The sequence below is a fragment of the Nannobrachium achirus genome (assembly GCF_963921795.1).
Source record: "Nannobrachium achirus genome assembly, chromosome: 21".
Lineage (NCBI taxonomy): Eukaryota > Metazoa > Chordata > Actinopteri > Myctophiformes > Myctophidae > Nannobrachium > Nannobrachium achirus.
The window spans coordinates 57,648,985-57,670,620 of NC_137828.1; the positions used below are offsets into that span (position 1 = coordinate 57,648,985).

The 21,636-nt window shown below is 41.3% G+C and overlaps 1 protein-coding gene across 2 annotated transcripts; it reads right to left on the reverse strand.

Annotated features, from left to right (window-relative positions):
• Nucleotides 1-82: 82 nt before the first annotated feature.
• apoob (apolipoprotein O, b) lies at nucleotides 83-20,079 on the reverse strand. 2 transcript variants are annotated; one of them, XM_080751879.1, is made up of 9 exons: nucleotides 19,974-20,079; nucleotides 16,464-16,583; nucleotides 12,900-13,025; nucleotides 12,353-12,385; nucleotides 11,438-11,492; nucleotides 9,993-10,088; nucleotides 9,406-9,497; nucleotides 4,206-4,295; nucleotides 83-1,266 (listed from the first exon to the last, which is right to left on the reverse strand). In XM_080751879.1, the coding sequence occupies exons 1-9, from the start codon at nucleotides 19,983-19,985 to the stop codon at nucleotides 1,225-1,227; spliced, it is 666 nt and encodes a 221-aa protein (XP_080608005.1). In that variant the 5' UTR covers nucleotides 19,986-20,079; the 3' UTR covers nucleotides 83-1,224. The 2 variants fall into 2 exon arrangements, with proteins under 2 accessions (XP_080608005.1, XP_080608004.1); XM_080751878.1 differs by having other exon boundaries at nucleotides 4,197-4,295.
• Between the last annotated feature and the right edge of the window lie 1,557 nt (nucleotides 20,080-21,636).

Genomic DNA, 21,636 nt, shown 5'->3' on the forward strand with positions numbered 1-21,636 from the left:
CAAATAATCTCTGTTTCCATGGTTATTTATACACAGGATGGTTAAACATTGTCATTCAATACATTGTTTACTCAGTCAGTCATGGTTAAGCAGCACATTAAGACATTAAATAACATACTTCAGTGCATTGTGCCCTGAATCCAAAAGGAATCATCATGGAAAATAAATAAGCTACACGTTATTTTATTTTCAACATGGTCAAAACAAAAGGTTAAATATATCTTTTATAGACTTTATTACTGTATATTAGAGCAGTGGTTATAAACCTGTTGGTCGGGACCCCACATGACAGTAAAGTGACAAATTAAGGACTTTTCAGAGTTTTTTTTTTTAATACACAAAAATTAAATAAAAAATACAGACGAGATACCTATACTATGAAAACTGGTCTAACATTGGCCAAAAGGTCAAATAATATAAGAAAGAGACAAAGATTGTGACAATAGCAGATCTACAAGCTCACAATGCCGAGCTCACATAAGTTAAAATACTGATACATGGTAGATATGCAAAAGGTCCCAACTCTTTGGCACCAACGGATATACGGCAATTTAATCTAATATTTCAAATTATTTCTCTACGTATAATGACTGTGGAAGGTGGCTGGTCGTTCTTCCATGGGTTAGGAATGGTGTGATGTAGGGATGGGAAGATGATTGCAATTATCGATTATTGTGATAAATAAAAACACTCAAAATAATCGTATTGCAAAGATTTAAATTTATCGTGAAATTGTCCTTTGTCGTACGCTAGGACGAATTATCTTTTGTTGAGCTGTAAATTCAGTACCACTTAAACCCTCTGTACTTGATAAAACTGTCCAGTAAAGAGCACATTTGGTAACGCTCTTATTTCACTCTACACTAATCGATTCGCCAAAAATAGACGATCTACAAGCTCACAGCGTGTTGCGTCGCTGTGAGCTTGTAGATCGGCTATGTTTCTAGATTTGTAGATCGTCTAATCTTCCTCCCAGAGTAGGGATGCTGGGGGTTCAAGTGGTTAAACAAAAGTGTCATTTTAACTTTTAAGTGCATTTTCATTATCGCGATAATATCGTTAATCACAATTATTTGTTACCACAATAATCTTGACATTGTGAATTCTCATATCATCCCATCCCCAGTGTGGTTGGTGTGTGTGTGTCTACTGTATATTAACTACAGTCCAGGGTGGTGGCAGGACGTGATCATACTGAATATAGATGCTCTTCTCTCTGTGATCTCAGCTGCTGCTGCTGCTCTCTGCCTGCTCCTTCTTCTCAGACTAAAAGACAAGACAACACAGACAGACTGACTGAGTGAGCTGGAACCTTCTACCAAGTTTCAGAAACTAAGATTTTGTCATTCTGACCAACGGTTCCAAAGTTACAGGAGAATGAAAAAAGAAAAAAACATTTTTTTTGTTTTTTCAGTAAGTGAAGTGAAGATATGGGCATTTCCTTTTTTTTTTTGGCAGATCTGGTTCTGAGTTTAAGATTATGTTTGTCATCCTGTTTGAGTGAGTCACTGTGGATCAAATGTTGACTCATAGGGTATGTTGGAGAACAGTGCTATCTAGTGGTTACAGTGAAGAAGATAAAAAAAATCTGTCAAAATATTGCCTGGTTCAGACCCTGAATCGCTAGCCACACCCCTTTAAAATTTTGTTTGGGCGATTGAGGGGTCTGGTGTTGCTCTCATTGAGGAGGTTTTCCTCATTTGGAAATCTGTACGGCGAATCAGCGTCTTTGAATCAGCGTCTTGTGAGCAGCGTGGGAGGGGTTTTCCCAGAACTCATGTGCGTTTCCAAGTAAACCAGCACCGCCGCCGGACCGGACCGCACATTCCCAAACATAAACATTGCGTCGCCCGTCGCGGTAATATGCGTTCGTATCGAGCTCGCTATGAAACATCAGTAGCAGACATGTTATGTTGTGTTTGATTACTAGTTCGTAGCGCTCCTATTCTGCCTGTTTCTTGCCTGTTTCTAGCCAGCCACATAACAACACTAGGTCATCTGCTTTGCTACTGTTGTGATTGGTCAGACGGTGAACCAATCGCAGAAGACTGCCTCTTTGGCAACGCCCATCCCAGAAACTGCTGCAGTTGGAAGCAATTTCAGACTGAATAATGGAGTGAAACGAAATGTCAATTCAGGCTGAGTGTCAGGCTAGTCAATATATGTCCATGGCATTGAATGAGTTAGCAAAGCATCATCTATTCTAAACCAAGCCAGAGACACCTATAACCCGTATGTTTCAACTGTTTAACCCATTAAGACGGGAAAGCATCTGCGTCATTTTAGATTTTAGCTAAAAAGCATTACTATTGGCTAATGAAAAATAACACACAGCTACGAGCTTGTAGAAATGCTATTTTTGAGAAGAAATCGAGAAAATGTGTGCAAATCTTCCTTGAATATATATACAGTTTATTCTACTAAAGCGAACATTTTGAAACCTTTGCTTCCAGACGTCGCTTGAAACAAATATTTTGATATATCATTTTCCAGGTCCTTGGCAACATTTAGTTATTCAGAAATCAGTAAAAGGATTTAGAAGACATTTGTAGAATCGGCCTCGGAGGCGAGACATGGTAGGTGAAAAAAAAGGGGAAAAAGGGTGGTTCTGGCCCTGTTACAGATGTTGTCCAAAATCATGCAGATCGGTACACAGTATCTCTGTAGCCGTTAAATGGAACGGGTATTTCTTACATTGATGCTCCTACATATTAGCATGCAAGCACCAGTTAAAGTTACTTTCCATCCCTCATATACTGTGTGCACAGTGCACATCCCATAATCCACACACTGCACATCATTTCGGAGCTCATATCTTTGAACGGGTAAGGGCTAGTCCTGAATAATTTTACAGAAGGGTTTGTTGATATATCAATCATAGCCTGATTTACATCACATTTATTCCTAAAACCATGGTGAAAATGTTTTATTGCGACCGTAGGTCGCACTTTACTATCAAAACCACCACAAAGTGTAAGTAACTCCGTCCGTCCGTCCCTCCGTCTGTCTGTCAGTCTGTCTGTCACACCTCACACGTCACACTTTTTCCCTGCTTATATCTCCGCAACCGTTGCCCCGATCCATGCCAAATTTTGCACACACGTTCCTTGGCTGCCAAACTACAACCTCCAAGGACCCCCGGAGCTCCAGGGACCCCCAGGTCCCTGGGGGACCCCCAGATGTAAAAAATGACCAAATGCGCAAACATGACCAAATGACCACCCCAACGGGGCTGCTCACGGGGAATTCCCGGGGACCACCGACTCCTGGTGCTCCAGAACGGATGCGAAAGTGGTGGCGCCCCCAGTGGAGGACCCCCTACACTGCAGCTCACATAAAATGCCGTAACTCCGGCTAGGAGCGACCGGGACAGCTGGGGCCGGTACCTATTCGTCCGCCTTGCCGGCGCGGAGACCCCACCCCTCATTTCTCACATGGCCCTCTTCTAGCGCCACCATGAGGCCGATTCTTGCAAATCCCATTTTTGGACACTGCTCCTACAATTTTCGCCCTAAAATCACGCAAATCGGTACACAGTATGTCTACACTCATCCCATCAACATGAATCTGTCCCATATAGCGCCACCTCCAGGCCGATTTTTAAAAACACATTTTTGGACACTGCTCCTACAGATTTTGCCCTAAAATCACGAAAATCACTACACAGTATGTCTACACTCATGTCATCAACATGGATCAGGAAGATTTTGGCAAAACAAATTTTTGCCCTATTTGTGGAGATAAGTGACCTACGGTCGCTTATCTCCCGATTAGGGAGCCTTACTGGTTTTTATTTTATACCTGTTGACAATATTCTCTGATTTATGGAGACAGTGATAAGAGATATACACAATCCCCCATGTAATTTGTTTTGTCTCTAATATGTTAAGAAAACAAAACAATAGTTTTCTCCAATCTTCAGATTGATGTCCCTGAAATGTATGCAAATTAGCGCATATAATGCCTAATTAGCATATTTAAACATATCATTTCAGAAAACTTGCAACATAAAAATGTGTAGTCTTAATGTAGGTAATCAACTAGAGAAGTTGACCTTTTAAATGCCTGGGGCCAAACTATAAGTAACAACTCTGCTTGCTTAAGCCTCTGCTAAATGCCTAAACTGTAAACTGTAACTCAAAGAACCGGCTGATCCGGTCAAACACTTAAGTTAATTCATATAAGTAACGACTCACCTGACTGACCTTCTGTTTACCCGACAACGTGTCGTTCCACAGGGTGTCCACGGCAACGCGGCCCTGCTGAGCCCAGGAGGTCACAGAGTCTCTGCTCACCTGGAGACAGAAGATCAACACAGAGGAGGTTTGACAAGATAAACGATCAGGGACGTGCAGAGAATGTTAGAGACGCAGGGGCTGACATTTCTAAAAGAGCCTTTTGGTGAAAATATCGGAAATAGCCAACCTGGCGACCTCCAAGGCGAGCTCACGAAACGTCCCGCTGCGACACGTTGTGCCAACTGGAATGCCCATATATGGGCATACTGTGTTAGTCTCATGTGGTCTATGACATCTATCTGACGTCATAGACCACATGAGACTAACACAGTATGCCCATATTCTATGATGTCAGTCATCTCCATATTTGGGAAAAGTTCATTTTTATGTATTCCTTGCACAAGCAGAGCGCGCAACTGCGATCGGCTGGGTATGCAGCATCTCTGGCAATGTCATCATTAACAGGCAATGAGGGACTAACTAGTATTCCTGATGATGCCAGATGGTCATAATATATCAGTTCTTTTTTGGAAGTGCCAGTGGTGAGCACACCTCATGGCGCCCTCTGCTTGCACACAAGTAGGCCATACAAAAACATCAAAAGTAGAAGATGAGCACGCTTGAAACTATAAGGATATCGATGGCCAAAATGCAAAACCTCCAAATTTCATGATTTTTGGATTTCACTTGAATTGAACAGGCTATGCTGCAAATGGTCAGTCTGTCTGCAACATCGTTCTGCCCCTCATTTTGCCAAAAAAATTCATGTGACTAGAAATAGTAGATACCGGTAGGTTTTAATGTTGAACACATGTTTTCTTTTTCATTTTCCCAACAAAGTGAATTTTTCAGATAGGAGGTTTTGCGTTTTGGCCATCGATATAGAGCTATTTGTCACTTAATTTAACAAAACAATATCACTTTACGGCAACTTTAAAAGAACAACGGCCATACCAAAGTCCTTAAAGGAGAGTAACAACACAAACACATTAAGCCTCGATCAGAGTCTGCTCCGCGGTGGAAGGCTATCCACCTCGGTGTAGTCTTTTTGAGTCATAAAACTACAACGTTACGTCATTCCTCGCGGTGAAGAGCTTTCCACCGCGAGTCCCGACACATCTCTCTGTTTTTACTTTCAGACAGATAGGCTCTTCACCCCGTTCACTGATTGGTCGATCTAGACCACTCAGTCACGGTGAATAGGACTTCACCGTGACGGACTGTGATGGCCTTCACTTATTTTCTGACTTGAGGTGGAAGGCTTTCCACTTCAAATTTGCGGTGGATAGCTCTTCACCGCAGACTCGAGGCTTTACAGGTTGCTGCAACTCGAAACTGGTAAAAAGCCAAAACTACCCATATGCCCCCCCTGACTTGTTTACTGTTTCTGTTCGTTTTTGCATAGTAATATGCATATTTGTCATGTCATTTAATGTCTCAATGAAATGAGTACAAAGGACCCCGATGTAAACAAGCCATAGTGCTTTCTTGGGTTTAAATCCTATTAGTAGACCTTGTAACTGAACTGTACTGTCCTTTTCCTATGAACTGCTAATAAAGTATTCAAACAATCAATCAATCAATCAACATATACAGGGAAGAATGTGTAGAGAATGGATTCCTGAGGGCATTGAGAAGACGGTTGCCATGTTTACGGTTGGTTGCAAATGGAGGCGTTTGTTTTAACCAACGGCGCTTCCTTCAAGTCAAACGCTTGACACTTTAATCACTCAGTTGCCTGTGGTGGAAGATTCCTCCCAGGGTGGAAGCTTACAAGTTCAGAGGTGCAGTAATAGCAGATATAGCAGATATACAAGCTCATATACAAGCAGATATATAAAGATATATAAAAAAAAAATGCAGATCTACAAGCTCACAGCGCCACGCTGTGAGCTTGTAGATCTGCATTTTTTTTTCTTGATGATTTTTGAATATATTTTTCAAAGAAAACTTTTGTAACTCAAATCTCCGATTCTTGCAAAACACATTTTTGGACACTGCTCCTACAAATGTTGCCCTAAAAATCACGATTTTTGTTTCGAAATGTACAATTGTTTTTATTTAGTTTTTGTCTTTGTAACTTTTCCAAGGAATGCCCCACTATAGAAGCTATGAAAAAAAAGTGTAGGATAATAGAAAGCATAATAGGCAGCAGAAGTGATGGTGGGAAAACAAAAAAGATATTTACATGACAATGTACAATGTACTACAGCATTTTGCGTGAATTGGTGCGTTGTCGTATAAACACACCAACCCCACAGACAATACGAGTCAATACGCAGTGTGAACGCGATGCACGTTTTGGTAACAACACCAAAACATCAACGGCACCGTACGCGTTTAAAAAGCCCCTAAAAACAGCACATTATAGGTCAACAGTGTTATTATTTTTGACAGAGTGCTCTGGCCACGTCCAGGTGTTTAGACTGATATCTCGTGTTGTGTACTCTCTCATATGCGCACTTGCCCGAAAGCAAACTGCGTAAGCATTGCGACGCCACGGTCACTGATTCATCAGGACACTAGCAGGATAAATCTGTTGTTTTCTTATTACTTCAAGTTCTTTTATATGACTCATTATATCCTGAGTTTCTATTTCGCCTATTAATGACAAGCCTAAGAGGGACATCAGTGGTTAACATGTATTGTATGTTACTTTTACATTAGTTTGTTTCCCATAGTTGAATGTATTATATTATGTATTTCATCTTCAGGAATCGGCTACGTTACATGGAGCATCTGGTGGAGTGCATCTCTTGTCTAGTGGAGTTAGAAACAGACAACCTGCTGTGGCTGATGGAAAAGAAAACATGATCATTCTGCCCCAGAATCTAACTTCATAATTAAACAACACACAATGCTGTCCTGACAGATTTACTGGCAGGTGAACGAGTTTACACCAATAAATCCCCAAATTATTATCACTAAACGGCACGACAGCATCACATTAAAAAGAAAAAGATGAAACCTTTCCAGGCCCCCACTCCATTTGCATCCTGCACACTCATCACTTTGTTCTCAGTCTATCTTCAGCTCCTGTGTTTTTACAATTCATCCTCCCATCCGTTTGAGCCCTGCAGGTGTGAGTCTGTGTGTGTGTGTGCGCGTGTGTGTGTGTGTGTGTGTGCGTGCGTGCGTGCGTGCGTTTGTCTGTATTTACTATACTTGGTAGGACAAAGTGTCCCCACAAGTTACGTAGAATGAGAAATAGAGGAAAACAGTTGTTTTAGAGATACGCTTCCAATGAGAAAGAGATTCATGTACGGGGTTAGGATCAGGAACAGACATTTAGAGTTTCGTTTTAAAGGTTGTAATTGTAGAGTTAAACATGATTTATACTTTGTTGCGTGCCAGTGTTGTGCGCCGGGAAGAATAGCCGATCTATAAGCTCATAACATGGCACAGCGCGATGGGTTGTGAGCTTGTAGATCTTTTGTGTGTGTGTATCCTGTGTCTGGGGAGTGCATAAACGAAAACGGCACACAGGTGGCCGGTGTGGAAATGTTGGGAGCTAAAATTATAAAAGCTTTTTTTTCTCCTCCATTTTCCACCCTTTTAACCTCTACATTTTCCACTCCTCTCCTCCTCCTCCTTCTATCCCAGTGAAAATAACACACAGCTTCAGGGGGAAAAGTACAGCAGACTGAAACACCCCCCCCAGAAATGTGTTTCACAGCCAGCGCTTCCTAAAGGAAACCACAGCCCTTTCCTATGGGGGGAGGAGAGGTCAACGGCACGCACGCGTACGTGTTCCAGCATGCCATTTGCCCTGCTAACCTACTGTGGTTAATGTGTCTCTTAACACGGCATGTTAAGACAACACCACGCAAAGCGCATGCACACGCCTGCAGGTGCGGCAGAACATGCATCTAAACACACATTAGAGCTGTGTTTTCTCCACCAGCGTGTTGTTGCTGCTCTTACCCTGGCCTTGTGTACAACGTGATTAGTTATTTGTTTAAAACATAAAGGTCAACATTGTTTACATGCAGCCATTCTGAGGCTTTCCACCTATGACAGTTATTATCACATACAGTGAACAAAGCCAGTGGCAGTGCCATTCAATATGGAGCAGTATGTTATCCAGGTCAGTGGTTCTCTTTTAAGGCCGCGACCCCCCCAAAATAATCATATTAGAACTGGGGGCCTTGTTCTTAGGTACTATTCATATGACCAAAGCTTGACCAATTTCCATAGTATAGTTTTGGTCTAAAATGCAGCATGGTAAAAACCAAAAGTTAAGCAGTGTAAAAATGGACAGTTGCATTTTGTACTCTTGATGTAAAATTGGCTAATCTGTCAAAAATGTTAAGTATTATAATGTTAACATGATGTGTATGATTATCAGACTTAATTTTATCCTTCAACTTCTTGTTTATGCCCCAAAATGACTGGATATATAGGGTTTGTAGCAATTTGTAGCAATTGTAGAAATATCAGACTTTAATTATCACATTTTTAATATATAATTATTTAACAATTTGGAAAGATTAGCTAATTTTACATCGATGTGCTCAGATGTCCCTAGTGCCCACATACCCTCTCAATACATTCTGCATTCCTCTCCCCCCATCACTTTCTTAATTTTTTTTTAATTGATTCATGTAGAGCGTATGGCAGGGTTCCCCAATAGGCGACCCGCGGGCCATTTGCGGCCCGCGGGGTGCTACTGTCTGGCCCCCACCAACCCCAGTAATAATGGTGGTATAAGAGCAGCAACAACACTAGTATATTGTCGTTGTCGGGTGGAAACCTCGTATCTCCAAATTTGTATGTTCTTTCGCAAAGTAAAGCCCTGCTTCATCATACAAGGCCGTCGCACAAAAGTAGTGAAAACAGCAGATCTACAAGCACACGCCTCGCTTAAATCGAATTTAAATCATTTTTAAAATGATAAATGCAAAACGAACGGTTTTGGATATAGGCCTACAAGATTTTCACCCGACAACGACGATATCTGAACTGTCGCTGGAGTAGCGGGAACACCACTGTCGCCCCCTGCAATGTTGTGGCCCTCGGCTTGGTACCCTAGACATAATTCGGCCCTTGGGGAAAACTAGTTGGGGAACCCTGATGTAGAGCGTATGGTGTTAGGTTTGCTGTGTTGTTCCATCCATGTGGAATGTATGATGATGATGATGATGATGATGATGATGATGTTGTTCACCTTGAATAAGGAGGCAGCCTGCTGGGGGTAAAACATGGAGGCACTCAGAGCCATGAGACCAACAGGAAACAGTAACCTCTTCACCCTGGAGCCTGTGTGACCACAATGACACCACAAGGAAGGAACCAATGTTAACTTTGAGTGCAAATGTTGATGTAGTTTTAGTCAGTCTTTTAGTAAACTAAATCTGCAGTTGATTTAGTCTACAACAGGTTATTTTTTGGCGGGCCTTGCAAAGCTCTGTGCCAAAAATAGCAGATCTATAAGCTTTCAGCACAGCACTGTGAGCTTGCAGATCGGCTATTTAGGGAGCGAGAAAGCCGTGGGCAATCAAACATAAAATGACCTGTTTTGGTTCTACTGGATCTCTTCTCCACTAGTACCTCCCTAGTTCTTATTCGTAGTGCATGAAGTTAATGATAGCAGAACACACTTCCATTCTCCATTTTGTTTTGCCAAGGAGGATGGGAGTTTTTGGGGGATGATTAGGGTATAGGTAAACAGATGAAAGGTGGAGGAAAAGATAGATAGCACATACATAGAACACTCACAACTAAAATTTGATTTTACAATGCTACGTTGGTTACCTTTGGCCAGATAGAGGCCTAGGAATCCAGAGAAGCCGACGACCCCGACGGGAGCGTAGAGTTCAGGAGGAGGGTCACTGAGGAGGTCGTACGTGTCTGACAGGAAACAGGACATGAATGTGAACCTGCAACCTGTTTGTCATGATACACCACTGTGAAATGTCACAACACACAGTCCCTGTTGAATACTGGAATCAGCCTCAACATAGGGATTTTTTTCCCTTTTTTTCTTTTTTTTTGCAGGGGTATTTGGCAGTGGTGGAAAAAAAGTATTCACGTTATTTACATGAAGTAAAAGTATCAAAACTGAAATGTAGAAGTACTCTGTTACAAGTAAAAGTCAGAAATTCAAATTTTACTTGAGTAAAAGTAAAAAAGTAAAAGTAAAAGAAAATAGCAGATCTACAAGCTATGCAACGCATTGTGAGCTTGTAGATCATCTATTTTCAAATGCCCGAATGTATATAGTGGTTAATGTATGTTTTGTACTAATAATTGAAATCTAGAAAGTACGTTTTCAAATAATTGTAGTGGAGTAAAAGTATATATATATGGATATACTCCATTAACTCATACCTCGCGATCCCCGTAGAGACCGTAGATTTCCCGCTGTACCGCGCTGCCATGCCCGTAGAGCCCGCAAATTTTAATTAGCTTTAATCATTATGAAAGGATTAAAAGTATTAGCGCAGATTTTCGCTGATTCTGGCTCTTTAGGCCCGCCCCCCTAACTGTATCCGGTCATTTCCGGTCTGGACCGGATCCAGCTTTCCGTATCCAGTCTGAGCCTGGGCCATAGTCCCGCCTCCATTGGTTTACTGTGTAACAGAAGTGGAAGCTACTGGGCGATGGAACGTTCGTTTTTCAATCGGATTTTTGCGTTTGGAAACTTTGATCCAGTCTCTACACGCCTGGATTATGATCCCCGCACATATCGTGCGTTTTGTGCGCGAACGTGTCCATGTGTTACCATAGCGCACAGTTGGCTTTTTTCAATGCTTTTTCATGTAAACACTGGCTGATAAGCAGAGATACAGCGTGGCAACGGATATGTCTTTTTCAATGGGGTTTTTTGTATTCGAAAGCTTGTCACCGAGTCTACACGTCTACTAGATGAGTCGCGCACAGATTGTGCACGATGCGTGCGCGTGCCCACGTTAAAAGGTAAGGACAATTTGGCAGCTGCTTACTACAGCTATGTTTAAAATGGCAGAGAAAAAGTTAAAAGTAATAGTACCTCAAAACTGTACTTAAGTACAATACTTAAGTAAATGTACTTACACCACTGTTTGGCCCTCTGGAATTGGAGAACACTTCCAACACACATAACATATTAACTAGAGCTGTGAATGTTCAGCGATCTCACCATTACATTCCGATTCTTGGTGTCATGATTTGAGTGTGTGTGTGTGTGCGTGCGTGCGTGCGTGTGCGTGTCTCCTCACCTCTGACTGTCCTAATGGAGGTGTTCACAGTTGGCTCCACCGTCGTGTATAAATCCTGGGGTGAGAGAAGGTGAAGACAGACACAGTGAGTCATTTCCACTGTGGCCTCAGTCCTTCCACTTGTTCTAAATTAAGCTCCTGTCCTGATTTTCCATTCTGTTTGCATTATTCTTATTAGCACATGGATGAAAGCAAAACAAAATCTGACTGACAAAAACCGACTGAAAATGTCTGCATGGCCAAGTCCTAATGTGCGATTTGTGAAACAGTGTGAAATTAGCCATCCACCACACTAGCACAAACCCTTAACTCAGTTACTGCCAAATTAAATATGCCTTCTAATGGCATTATTGCCATAAAATCTCCATAGACTCCCATGTAATTTATAGTGCACAGATCATGCACGCCCATGCACAGATCATGCACCATGTTTGTGCAGGCTGTTCACAGCTTTCAAACAAACAAAAAAGATTGGAAATCCGTTCAGGCATTCTTGAGATAATAGCCATTATGTTTTACATTATGTAAACAAAGATGGCTGCCCTGTATGAAAGATGGGGTTGTATGGGGGGTGGAACATGCAAAATCGCGATTGAAATCATGTTTACTAGATTTAATGGGGTCCAAAAAAATAATAATTAAAAAAAAAATTAAAAAAAATCAAAAAACATTTTTTTCTTTTTTTGTTTTTTTTTCTAAGTAAAAGTCGCCAAAAGTCGTCTGGCAGGGAAGTCCATAGTGAGATAGTTGATCTGAAAGTCGTTTGGCACTGTATGAGTTTTTTAATAAATTAATGCAATATGTAAAAGTATGATATTGAATCTTTAGATGGAAATGTTTTGCCTATAATGACATGCACCAAAAAATAAAAAATAAATTAAAAAAGGGTGCCAGGTGTTAACACCAAAGCATTACCTGTCCTTTCCTCATGACACCTTCATATGTTTCCTGGAAGAAGAAACAAAACTAGATTTTACTGGTTATTCTTTTATCTTCATCATTTTGTAATTGCAAATCTGTGTCACTTTAGATTTGAACCACTTTAACCATTATTTTATGCTTTAACTACAAGGAAATTGCAGATAATCCACAGGGCACAGAGTGCCCTGTGGAGTGCTCTATGGAGTCTGTCTCATATTCTTTGAATATGATGGAATAGGATTACTGTGATTATGGTAAGCTCACATTTGATATCACACACACTATACCTGTAATATTCACTAGCAAAAAAAAAAAACATTCACTAGCAAAAAAAAAAAACGAAACTTTTGTTTTAAAATATATAAAAACGATTAATTATAATTTTAAATTAATAGAATAATTTCTTAACAGCAATTCATCGATTTTAGATGAATTGTTAACATCCCTAGAACCACTGAATTTGCGACACCCATCCCTAGACGGCTCTATTTAGCCATCATGATGTAAGTGTTCACTTGGGGTTTTCCAGGTGGAAACGTACCAGACCCTGGGTGGTGTAGGGCTCCGCGCATTTCCTCAGTGACGACATGCTCTCTTCTACCGGCCCCGCCTTGGGCTCCACATAGCTGGACTGTGCTGGTTCTGGAGCGTTGTACAGTGACGGGAGCTGAAACACATACAGATTACACACACAAATAGACAGTGATCCTTTTTGTGTGTTTACTAGAATTCACGCACGCACGCACACACACACACAATACAGGACAAATCCAAAGTGTAACCGGAACGCTCGCCCCCAAAAACATTCGCCCCCATTTCTAAGCCGTTCTTGTATTTCTTGTACTCTTTTTACGCAAGTTAAAAGTTTTGTAATAATAAGGTTAGGTTTTTAGGCATAGTTTTACAGAGGTTACGTTTAGGAATAAGGTTAAATTTAGGCATAGTGTTACTGAGGTTAGGGTTAGGAATAATGTTGGGTTTAGGCATAGTTCTACTGAGGTTACGTTTAGGAAAATGCCACACATTCTAGGCAGCAGTGGCAAGTGTCTTCTTTCATACTGCGGTCTGCTGAGTGAGGGGGCAGTGTGAAGGACAAGGATAAAGCCTGTTCAATTGAAATTTGGATGCTAAAGTGGCTGGCTAAAGCCGGCTCCGCACTTGGCGGGAGTCCGGTCTCACTGGGGACTGCAGATGCACACAGAATGAAGATGCAGGCTGTAAAAATTTGCCAGAGTTGCAATACCTTTCAATTTGCTTAGATTTCATAAGATGCAGTGTTAGACAAATGTAGTACAGCCTCCCTTCCTCATCTTTATTATTCCTGTCTGAGCCTAGATTTCCCCCCTATAAATGGTAGCTTGTTCAGTATTCAGTTATGTGAGTGATTCATTATGTATTTTCATTACATGATGCAATTTTCATTCTATGTCAGATTGCATGGTTATCACATTTTCTCATCAGTTAAAAGTGTGTTTGCCTCACTGAGAGACCTGTTAATTTGTCTAGTATCCTGTAGTTTTGGTGAGTTGATGTTCAGCTGTTTTGAGCAACTATCTTTGAAAATGTTATGCTACATCCTGGAACAAATTATTTTGAGATGGGGGTCCTTGACTTGAAACAGAGCACCACCGATAAAGAATTTTTGGGGGGTATTTTTCGGGTCTTAATGGGTAATAATAATACAGTATTCAATCAGTCAATCAACCGCACGGCTCATGCACTGGACTTGTAGTTTAGTTACAGACGCTGGACTATTCGCAATAACAGAAGGATTATTCCAAGTGGCACCTTTTTTTTCTTTCTATCTTTTTGGCTTTTGCCTTTATTGATAGATTACAGTAGACAGGAAATGAAGAGAGATGGCGGGTTGACTGGCAGCAAAGGTCGTCGGGTTCGGGAGCCCAACTCTCAGTCTCAACACACTGCAACAGGCTGCATAAGCGCCTGGACCACTACACTAGCAGCCCAGGCCCAAGTGGCACTTTTTTAATGCAATTTATCACCTTTTATTTGTATTTATTTATACAACCACATGTCTTTATAGTAGTTACTTTTAAAATCTGACCTTTTTTCACTTTTAATCTCAGACACACATACGCTGGTTGGCCTTTTGTGCCGTGTTTTCACTACTTGTGTATCCTGCCTGTACGACCTATGAACTTAACCGTCGATCAATAATATCCATCCATCTCTGCTTGTTGATGTTGTTGTACGTATGTAGGTCACTGTGGATAAGTGCAAGCAAACAACTGTAAAACTAAAACAAATGTCAAAATCAATACAGCACCAAAACAAAACTCTGTATCTACCAAAGCTGCGTACTCCCAACACTGCTCTACGTTGCAGAATGCAGGAAAAGCACAGAAAGCGACAGAGCGAAATCCTGCGTATATTCTGGCCCAAGACCATCTCAAACAATAACCTCCTCAACATCACCCAACAAGATGACATGCACTGCATAATCAATGAAGGCAGGTGGACCTGGATTGGCCATGTCCTCAGAATAGACATCAACGCGATCCCCAGAGTGCCATTACACTGGACACCAGAAGGCAAAGGGAAGAAAGGGAGGCCTAAAATGACATGGCACAGGACTATAGAGAAGGAGTTCCAGCAACAACAGCAGAGCTTGGAGAGGACCATAGAGAAGATGGAAGTGGAGGAACTTTGTTGCTGCCCTATGCTCCAGCCGGGCGGGATGGGGATAAGTGAAGTGAAACGTGCAAAGAGGAACAACTCCAGTCAGCCTGACAGCTCATCCGCACTGCCAGCAACGCAAGCGACACGTGCGATGAAATCTCATTAAAATACATTTGTTTCAATCAGACCGCCCTGACGTACCGCGAGCGACAACGCGTCACCCCTCCTATATTCACTCACAGAGTCTCTATTTGAGCGAAGTTTCACAGCAATGTCCCGCCCCCACACTCTTTTTATTATAATTTATTTATTTGATTGGTTCAGGCTACGTCGCAACGCTATGGGGGTAAGCGGAGAGATACATTAATTTGGTCGTCCCTGACATGCAAACGTTTGAGAACTGGTTTAAACAATATAATAATTAAATCAGATTGGAAACAAGCCCAAATAACTGAAACAAGCACACTGAAAAAAGGCCCAAAAAACACAAACCGCAACCAAAGACCAACATTTCCTCGCAACCTTACAGAAAAAACAAGGCCAAAGTTGCTTATAATGGCCCGGACCGCTAACCTGGCGGTCTGGGCACCTAGACTCGGATTCGAGTCCTGTTCCTGATGATCCTTACTGCCATGTCTCTCTCCCTTTTCCTGTCCATCTACAATGTACAACTATCAACTAAAAGGCAGGGGAAAAGCCCCCAAAATATCATGTAATATTAAAGGCAAGAAAAAAAGCCCCAAAGACATCATATAACATTAATACAATAGGACAGTCTAGTATGAAAACATGCATCACACGCTGTCACCCTTTGCGCTCACTTTTCACATAGCAATGTGATTTCAACTTTAAAACGCCCCGCCCCCGCACCCGCCCCCTCTGCCTACAACCATAACTCCAGTTCGCAGCATGGTACCTCGAAACTTGGTATCTGGACTTAGACGGCCAATATGGACAAGCTGTAATTGTTGACGCCCCGCCCCCTCTTACAAGTCTGTTGTTTCTGCCCGCCCTGACGGTCGCTTCTTGCCCTTAGGGCGTCTTACTAGTATAACATTCATACAATAGGACAGGACGTCATATAACATTAATAAAATAGGACAGGAACCTATGCGATTATGGAATCCGTAGGATACGGGGGTGCATAAATTATAAGCCACGGCTTGTGATTAGCTGAACCGGAGTCGGGAGAGCTCCGCTGTGTTCACTTCGACCGCGCGGAGGTGCGGGGGGTGAAGATGTACTATTCTGTCCCCCAGTGTATGTAACTCGGACGGCGCTCGGGCGGCGCTGAGTCGGCTCATGCGACCTTCGCAACACTCGACACGGCGACTCGCTCGCTCTGCGGTGTCTCACGTGGCTCAAGGTCGCCTGGCTGAGACGGTGCGCCTCCGTCGTCATCACTGAAAAAAAGTGCTCCTTTCCCTTGCATCTCCTACGGATTCCATAATGGCATACTGTATACCTCATGGATGCTGACAGCTTGCACTGTGTTGCTGCTTTTCTTCTTCATGTCACTGACAGCCAGCACTGTTCCACTGAGCAGACCCATCACACCAGGCACCACCACGGCCGGCAGCGACACCTAGTGGCAAGTAGATAGAACACAGGTCCTACTGATGATGTTGATGCATCAGATGATGATGTCAATCACTACAGCAGGGGTCTTCAACAGGGGGCCCGGGACCCCTAGGGAGTCCTCAGAGTTACTACAGGGGGTCCTCCAAATCTTTGTGTGATAGCTTTTTTTCCCTTTTTTATATTAACTACTTGAACCCTAGTGTCCATATTCTGAGAACTTTAGCCAAAAATAGCAGATACAAGCTCAGAACGCCTCGTGCTGCGAGGCATTGTGAGCTTGTAGATCGGCTATTTTCGGCAAAGAGGTTTGGTGTAGAGGGGGAAAAGAGCGGACTAAGTACAGAGTGAAAGGTCAAGTTTGTTAAGTATTGACGGTTCAAGTGGTTAAATAACTGAAAACACAAATTGACATGAATCCAAAATACACTGATGATTGTGCCGTCATACGATGAAACTATATGGTATCTATGGCAGGGTTCGAGTTATGTGGGGGCCAATTGGGGCTTAGCTCTCATAGTTAAAGTCTGGGACCCCATAGTCAACAACCCCTGTGGGGTCTCTTTTTTTCTAAGTGTGTTTTTTTTTTTTTTTCCCTCGTTTTTTTATTTCATGTTCCATTGGAAGAATTTATATTATTTATGTTAACTAGATATACTAAATAAACATGTTAGACGGTAAGACTGAACAATGACATCACACCGTTTAATCCTACTATTAATTTTATTATTATAAATCAGGCGCATTTAATGTGGGGTGTGAGTCTTCCTTAACCGTCCGGGTTATAACACACTCGCTGCAATGGTTCCTACCTTTCTCCCATAGCCGAGGAGGCCCTGGATGCAGACCTACCCAGCTGCGTGGGCCTGGGGTAAGCTAGGAACCACTGCATCGAGTGTTTGTTCTAGCCACGGCCCGGACGGCAAAGGAAGGCGGACAGCAACAAACAACCAAACAACGCTGTCTTGTAAGCAAGACTGTAGCCTTAGTGTGCCTGTGCCCGTGACAATGTTTTTTTTTGTAAATAAATATGAACCCGACCCGCCTTGTTTTGAGAAAGAAAAATACCCATTTTAGCCGACTTTATGCTGCCAGAACGGGAACTTTTGGCTGGATGGCTCAGAGCTCAGATGGAGGAATTGGGAAGGCTGAGCAATAATGGTGAGTTAATATGAACAGAAAAGACTGCCTGGAGTTGTCAACATAGCCAATGTGAAGCCCCAAAGACACCCGAATTAATATTGTGAAAGGAAAAATATGATTTAATATAGGAAAATACCCGTTTTAGCCGACTTTATACCCGAAAAATACACGATTTAATATAGGAAAATACCCGTTTTAGACGACTTTATACCCGAAGGCGCCGGCGGAGGGGCCCCCAGAGCTATGGGGGCCCTATTCTGGCGGCGCCGAGCTCTCAGAGTATAACTCGAACACTGATCTATGGGTTATGGGGGTCCCTGCTTCATCTCTCTCTCTCGACTAAGGGGTCCATGGCCTGAAACTGTTGAAGACCCCTGCACTACAGTGTTGTGAATTTACTAAAGATAGATGTTAGTATAACATCCAAAAAATAACTTTGTATTCCCTTTGTGATGATGAGCCCACCAACATGTTAAGTAGTGCTGTCCAACGATTAAATATTTTAACCGCATGATTTATGCGATTAATAGTAAATAAGTTACCCCTGTTAACATGGGAGTGGAAAGATATGCATCTTTTATTGGAATCAATTAAAAACCATAATGGTCCTGCATTAAACAGGCTGCAGCAGATGGGTGTACTGATCTGCTAAATCTACTGAGTAATGTAGTGTCCACCTTAATGCTTTAATATAAAGGTTCACTAAAATATATATTTTGTATTTATTTTGTTACATCACCCTCCCCCATACAGAACTCTACAAAATAAAACAAAACTAAATTGAGCAGAGCAGGATATTGTAGCCAATGTAGTATAGCTTGTTGATTACTTTTAACACAAAGACATTTTCATTTTAGAGGTATTAATAAAATAAGTCATTCAATTGTAACTTTAGAAAGATGCAGATACCTATACACTTCATACTATTTGTTGTTTACTGTTCAGTGAGAAAACAATGTCTACGTTGCATCATCTGGGGATTGATTGATTGATTGAAGAATTTATTAGAAGTTTGCAATAGAAAAAAGTACAGTTTCATGACAGTACAAATCACTGGTACAAGGTCAACTAAAAGGAGATCCTAGAAAGCCAAGGCTTATTTCCACAGGAACCACACTTTAAGTATCTCATATAACATTGAAAGACAGACGGATAGAACATAGTACTTTATCTAGGATAATATCAGTTTCAAAAGCATAACATCAAAAACAAAAAAGAGAAAAGGGGGGGGGGGGGGGGGAGCATGGGGGCTTAGTCTATTTACAAGTCACGGGTAGCAGCTGTCTGAAGGTGACTCTTCATACCAATTTTGAAGGAGGCTAGGGATTTGCTCTCCTTTAGGGCTTGTGGAAGGGCGTTCCACATGTTGATGGTGTAGCAGGAGAACGAGTTAGAGCCTTGTTTAGTGTTAAATCCCCCCAAATATGGGGACCACATGCTGAGAACCATTGTCATACGAATGGCTAAAATAAATACAAATGCGATTAAAAGAAATAATCGCGATTAAATCAAATTAGTTAACTCTCTCTGTCAGCCCTTAATGTTAACACCCAAGTACCTTTCAAAATACTTTATAAACATTAAGGATGTCCATAATTACAATACCAGAGGCAGCGCCACAGATCACTTTCAACCCAGAGTCAAAACCAACAAAGGGTCAAACTCTTTTTTCTGCTATACCACCAAAATGTAAATGTGGAAAGCCTTACCGAAGGCCATAAAGGAGTGTGGATCACTAGCATCCTTTAAAATTGCCCTGAAAAACCACTTACAGGCAGCAGCCGTTCGCAACTGGTAAAAAATGAACCTAGCCCAACACTCCCCTCCCCTGCCCCTTCTTTGTATATACTGTTTGTTTTAGACTTACTGTCTTTTTTTTGTTTTTCTTTACATATCTACTGCATAGTACTGTGTTCTATTTGTCTGTCATTCAATGTTATATGAGATACTTCAATGGTTTCCAGTGGAAATAAGCTTAGTCTTTTCATGGATCTCCTTTTAGTAGACCTTGTACCAGTGAACTGTACCGTCATGAAACTGTACCTTTTCCTATGCAAACTTCTAATAAAGTCTTCAATCAATCAATCAATCAATCAATCAATCAATAAGTTAGCACAACGTTGCTATGGCAGTTAGCTGGAATGTTAGCTTCCATCATTGGCAAAGGTTGAATCTAATAATGTCAACATTTCCGTCACATCCCTGTTTATTATAATAAAAGAGTATTAAAGGTTGATGTTGTCCGTGCACTCACCTGTCTCACCATCAGAATAATGTGTTGACAAACAGGAGTTAAATGAATGAATCAACCTTGATCCACTTTCACTTTACACATGATCTTCTTGCACGACTAGCGTTTACGTACGGCAAGTCACGAGGATCAAAAAGTGATGTAACCAACCAGGGGAGTCAATAATGGGTATGGCAGGGGTATGCAGCTGCCATACCCTGGGTCCAGGGGGGAAAATAAAAGTTACTTTTAAATATAAATCCATGAATGCCTCTTTGTCTATCTGTGCTGGTTATTATGTTGTTAAATCACAGTAAAATAACTACAAATGCAAAATGTAACAAAATTGTCACCTTAACAAGGTATTATAATTATATTCTCCACACACTTGTATTCTCCCCATCTCTTGACAAAATGGTATATTACCAGGTTCCGCAGGTCGCGCTGCACAGGTGCAATGCATTATTCTTAATTGTGGCATGTTTACTAACATGCCAAGTTTAGCTCCACTTGAACAACCGTTCCAGGCTGCCATATCCAGCCCACGAAACCGTAGAAACAGGGGAAAAATAGAATGTACTTCTTAAAATAAATGTATCATGCCTGTTGCTAATGTATGGCAACATGACTGGTGTCTTGCACGCGCGTCTTTAGACACCTGTAAGTCATGTTATATAACACACAGTTTCCCAAACAGTGGGTGGGGACCCATTTGTGGGTCATGGACACATATGGGTCCCCTAATTGTTTGTTTCCTACATTTTGTTTTGTTAATTATCATTATTCCAAATATTAAAAATTATTTTGACGCATTGTGAGCTTGTAGATCTGCTGTTTTCACTAGTTTGGGCCCTGAGAAACGCCTAATTCTAATCTCTCTTTTGGGTCTCAAAAATGTTTGGGAACCACTGATTGGGAAACAGTGCATTTACAATGTAAAACACTGTTTCCCAAACCGAGGGTTGGGACCCATTTGTGGGTCACGGAGAATATTTTATGGGTCTCCAGTAAATATCCCTTTATTTTTTGTTATATTTAGTTTTTAATTATTTCAGAACATTAAAAATGAATAAATAAAATCGTGAATTAAAAACAAATTCAATTATTTTTCTAAAGTATGTCATGAATAAATAACAAATAAAATAAAAAGAATCCATAAATTAGAAAACAAATGCTTAAGAAGTAATCTACAAGCCGCACGGTGAACTTGAGACAGACACACACACACACGTTTGGAAAGTTTAACAATATGAACATTTATTTCTTTTAAAAGAAATTACAAATTGTTCCAAATAGTCACTTTACTCAGATGTGGTTATTATGCTAATCTGAGTTCTTATTTCCTTTTCTTCTTTTTTCGATACAGGCATTGTTGTAACAGTATTGTTTTTAACCTCAATATTATTTGCATTTTTTATTTTTTTATCCTACTGCAAGATTGAAAACTGGTGACAACAAAAATAAATTGATAAAATAAAAAAATGCTGCCAGAATGGGCCTATAGAAAGACTGAAGACAGCAGCATCAGTTACACGTTTTTTCCCCCCATCATTTTGGCATTATTAAAATGTTCATGAGATATTGACTGTAGTAGAGCAGTGGTTCTCAACATTTTCAGGCCGGGACCCCCAAAATAATCATATTTGAACTGGGGACCCCCTCCCACCCTGACGAGCACTAAGAGCTG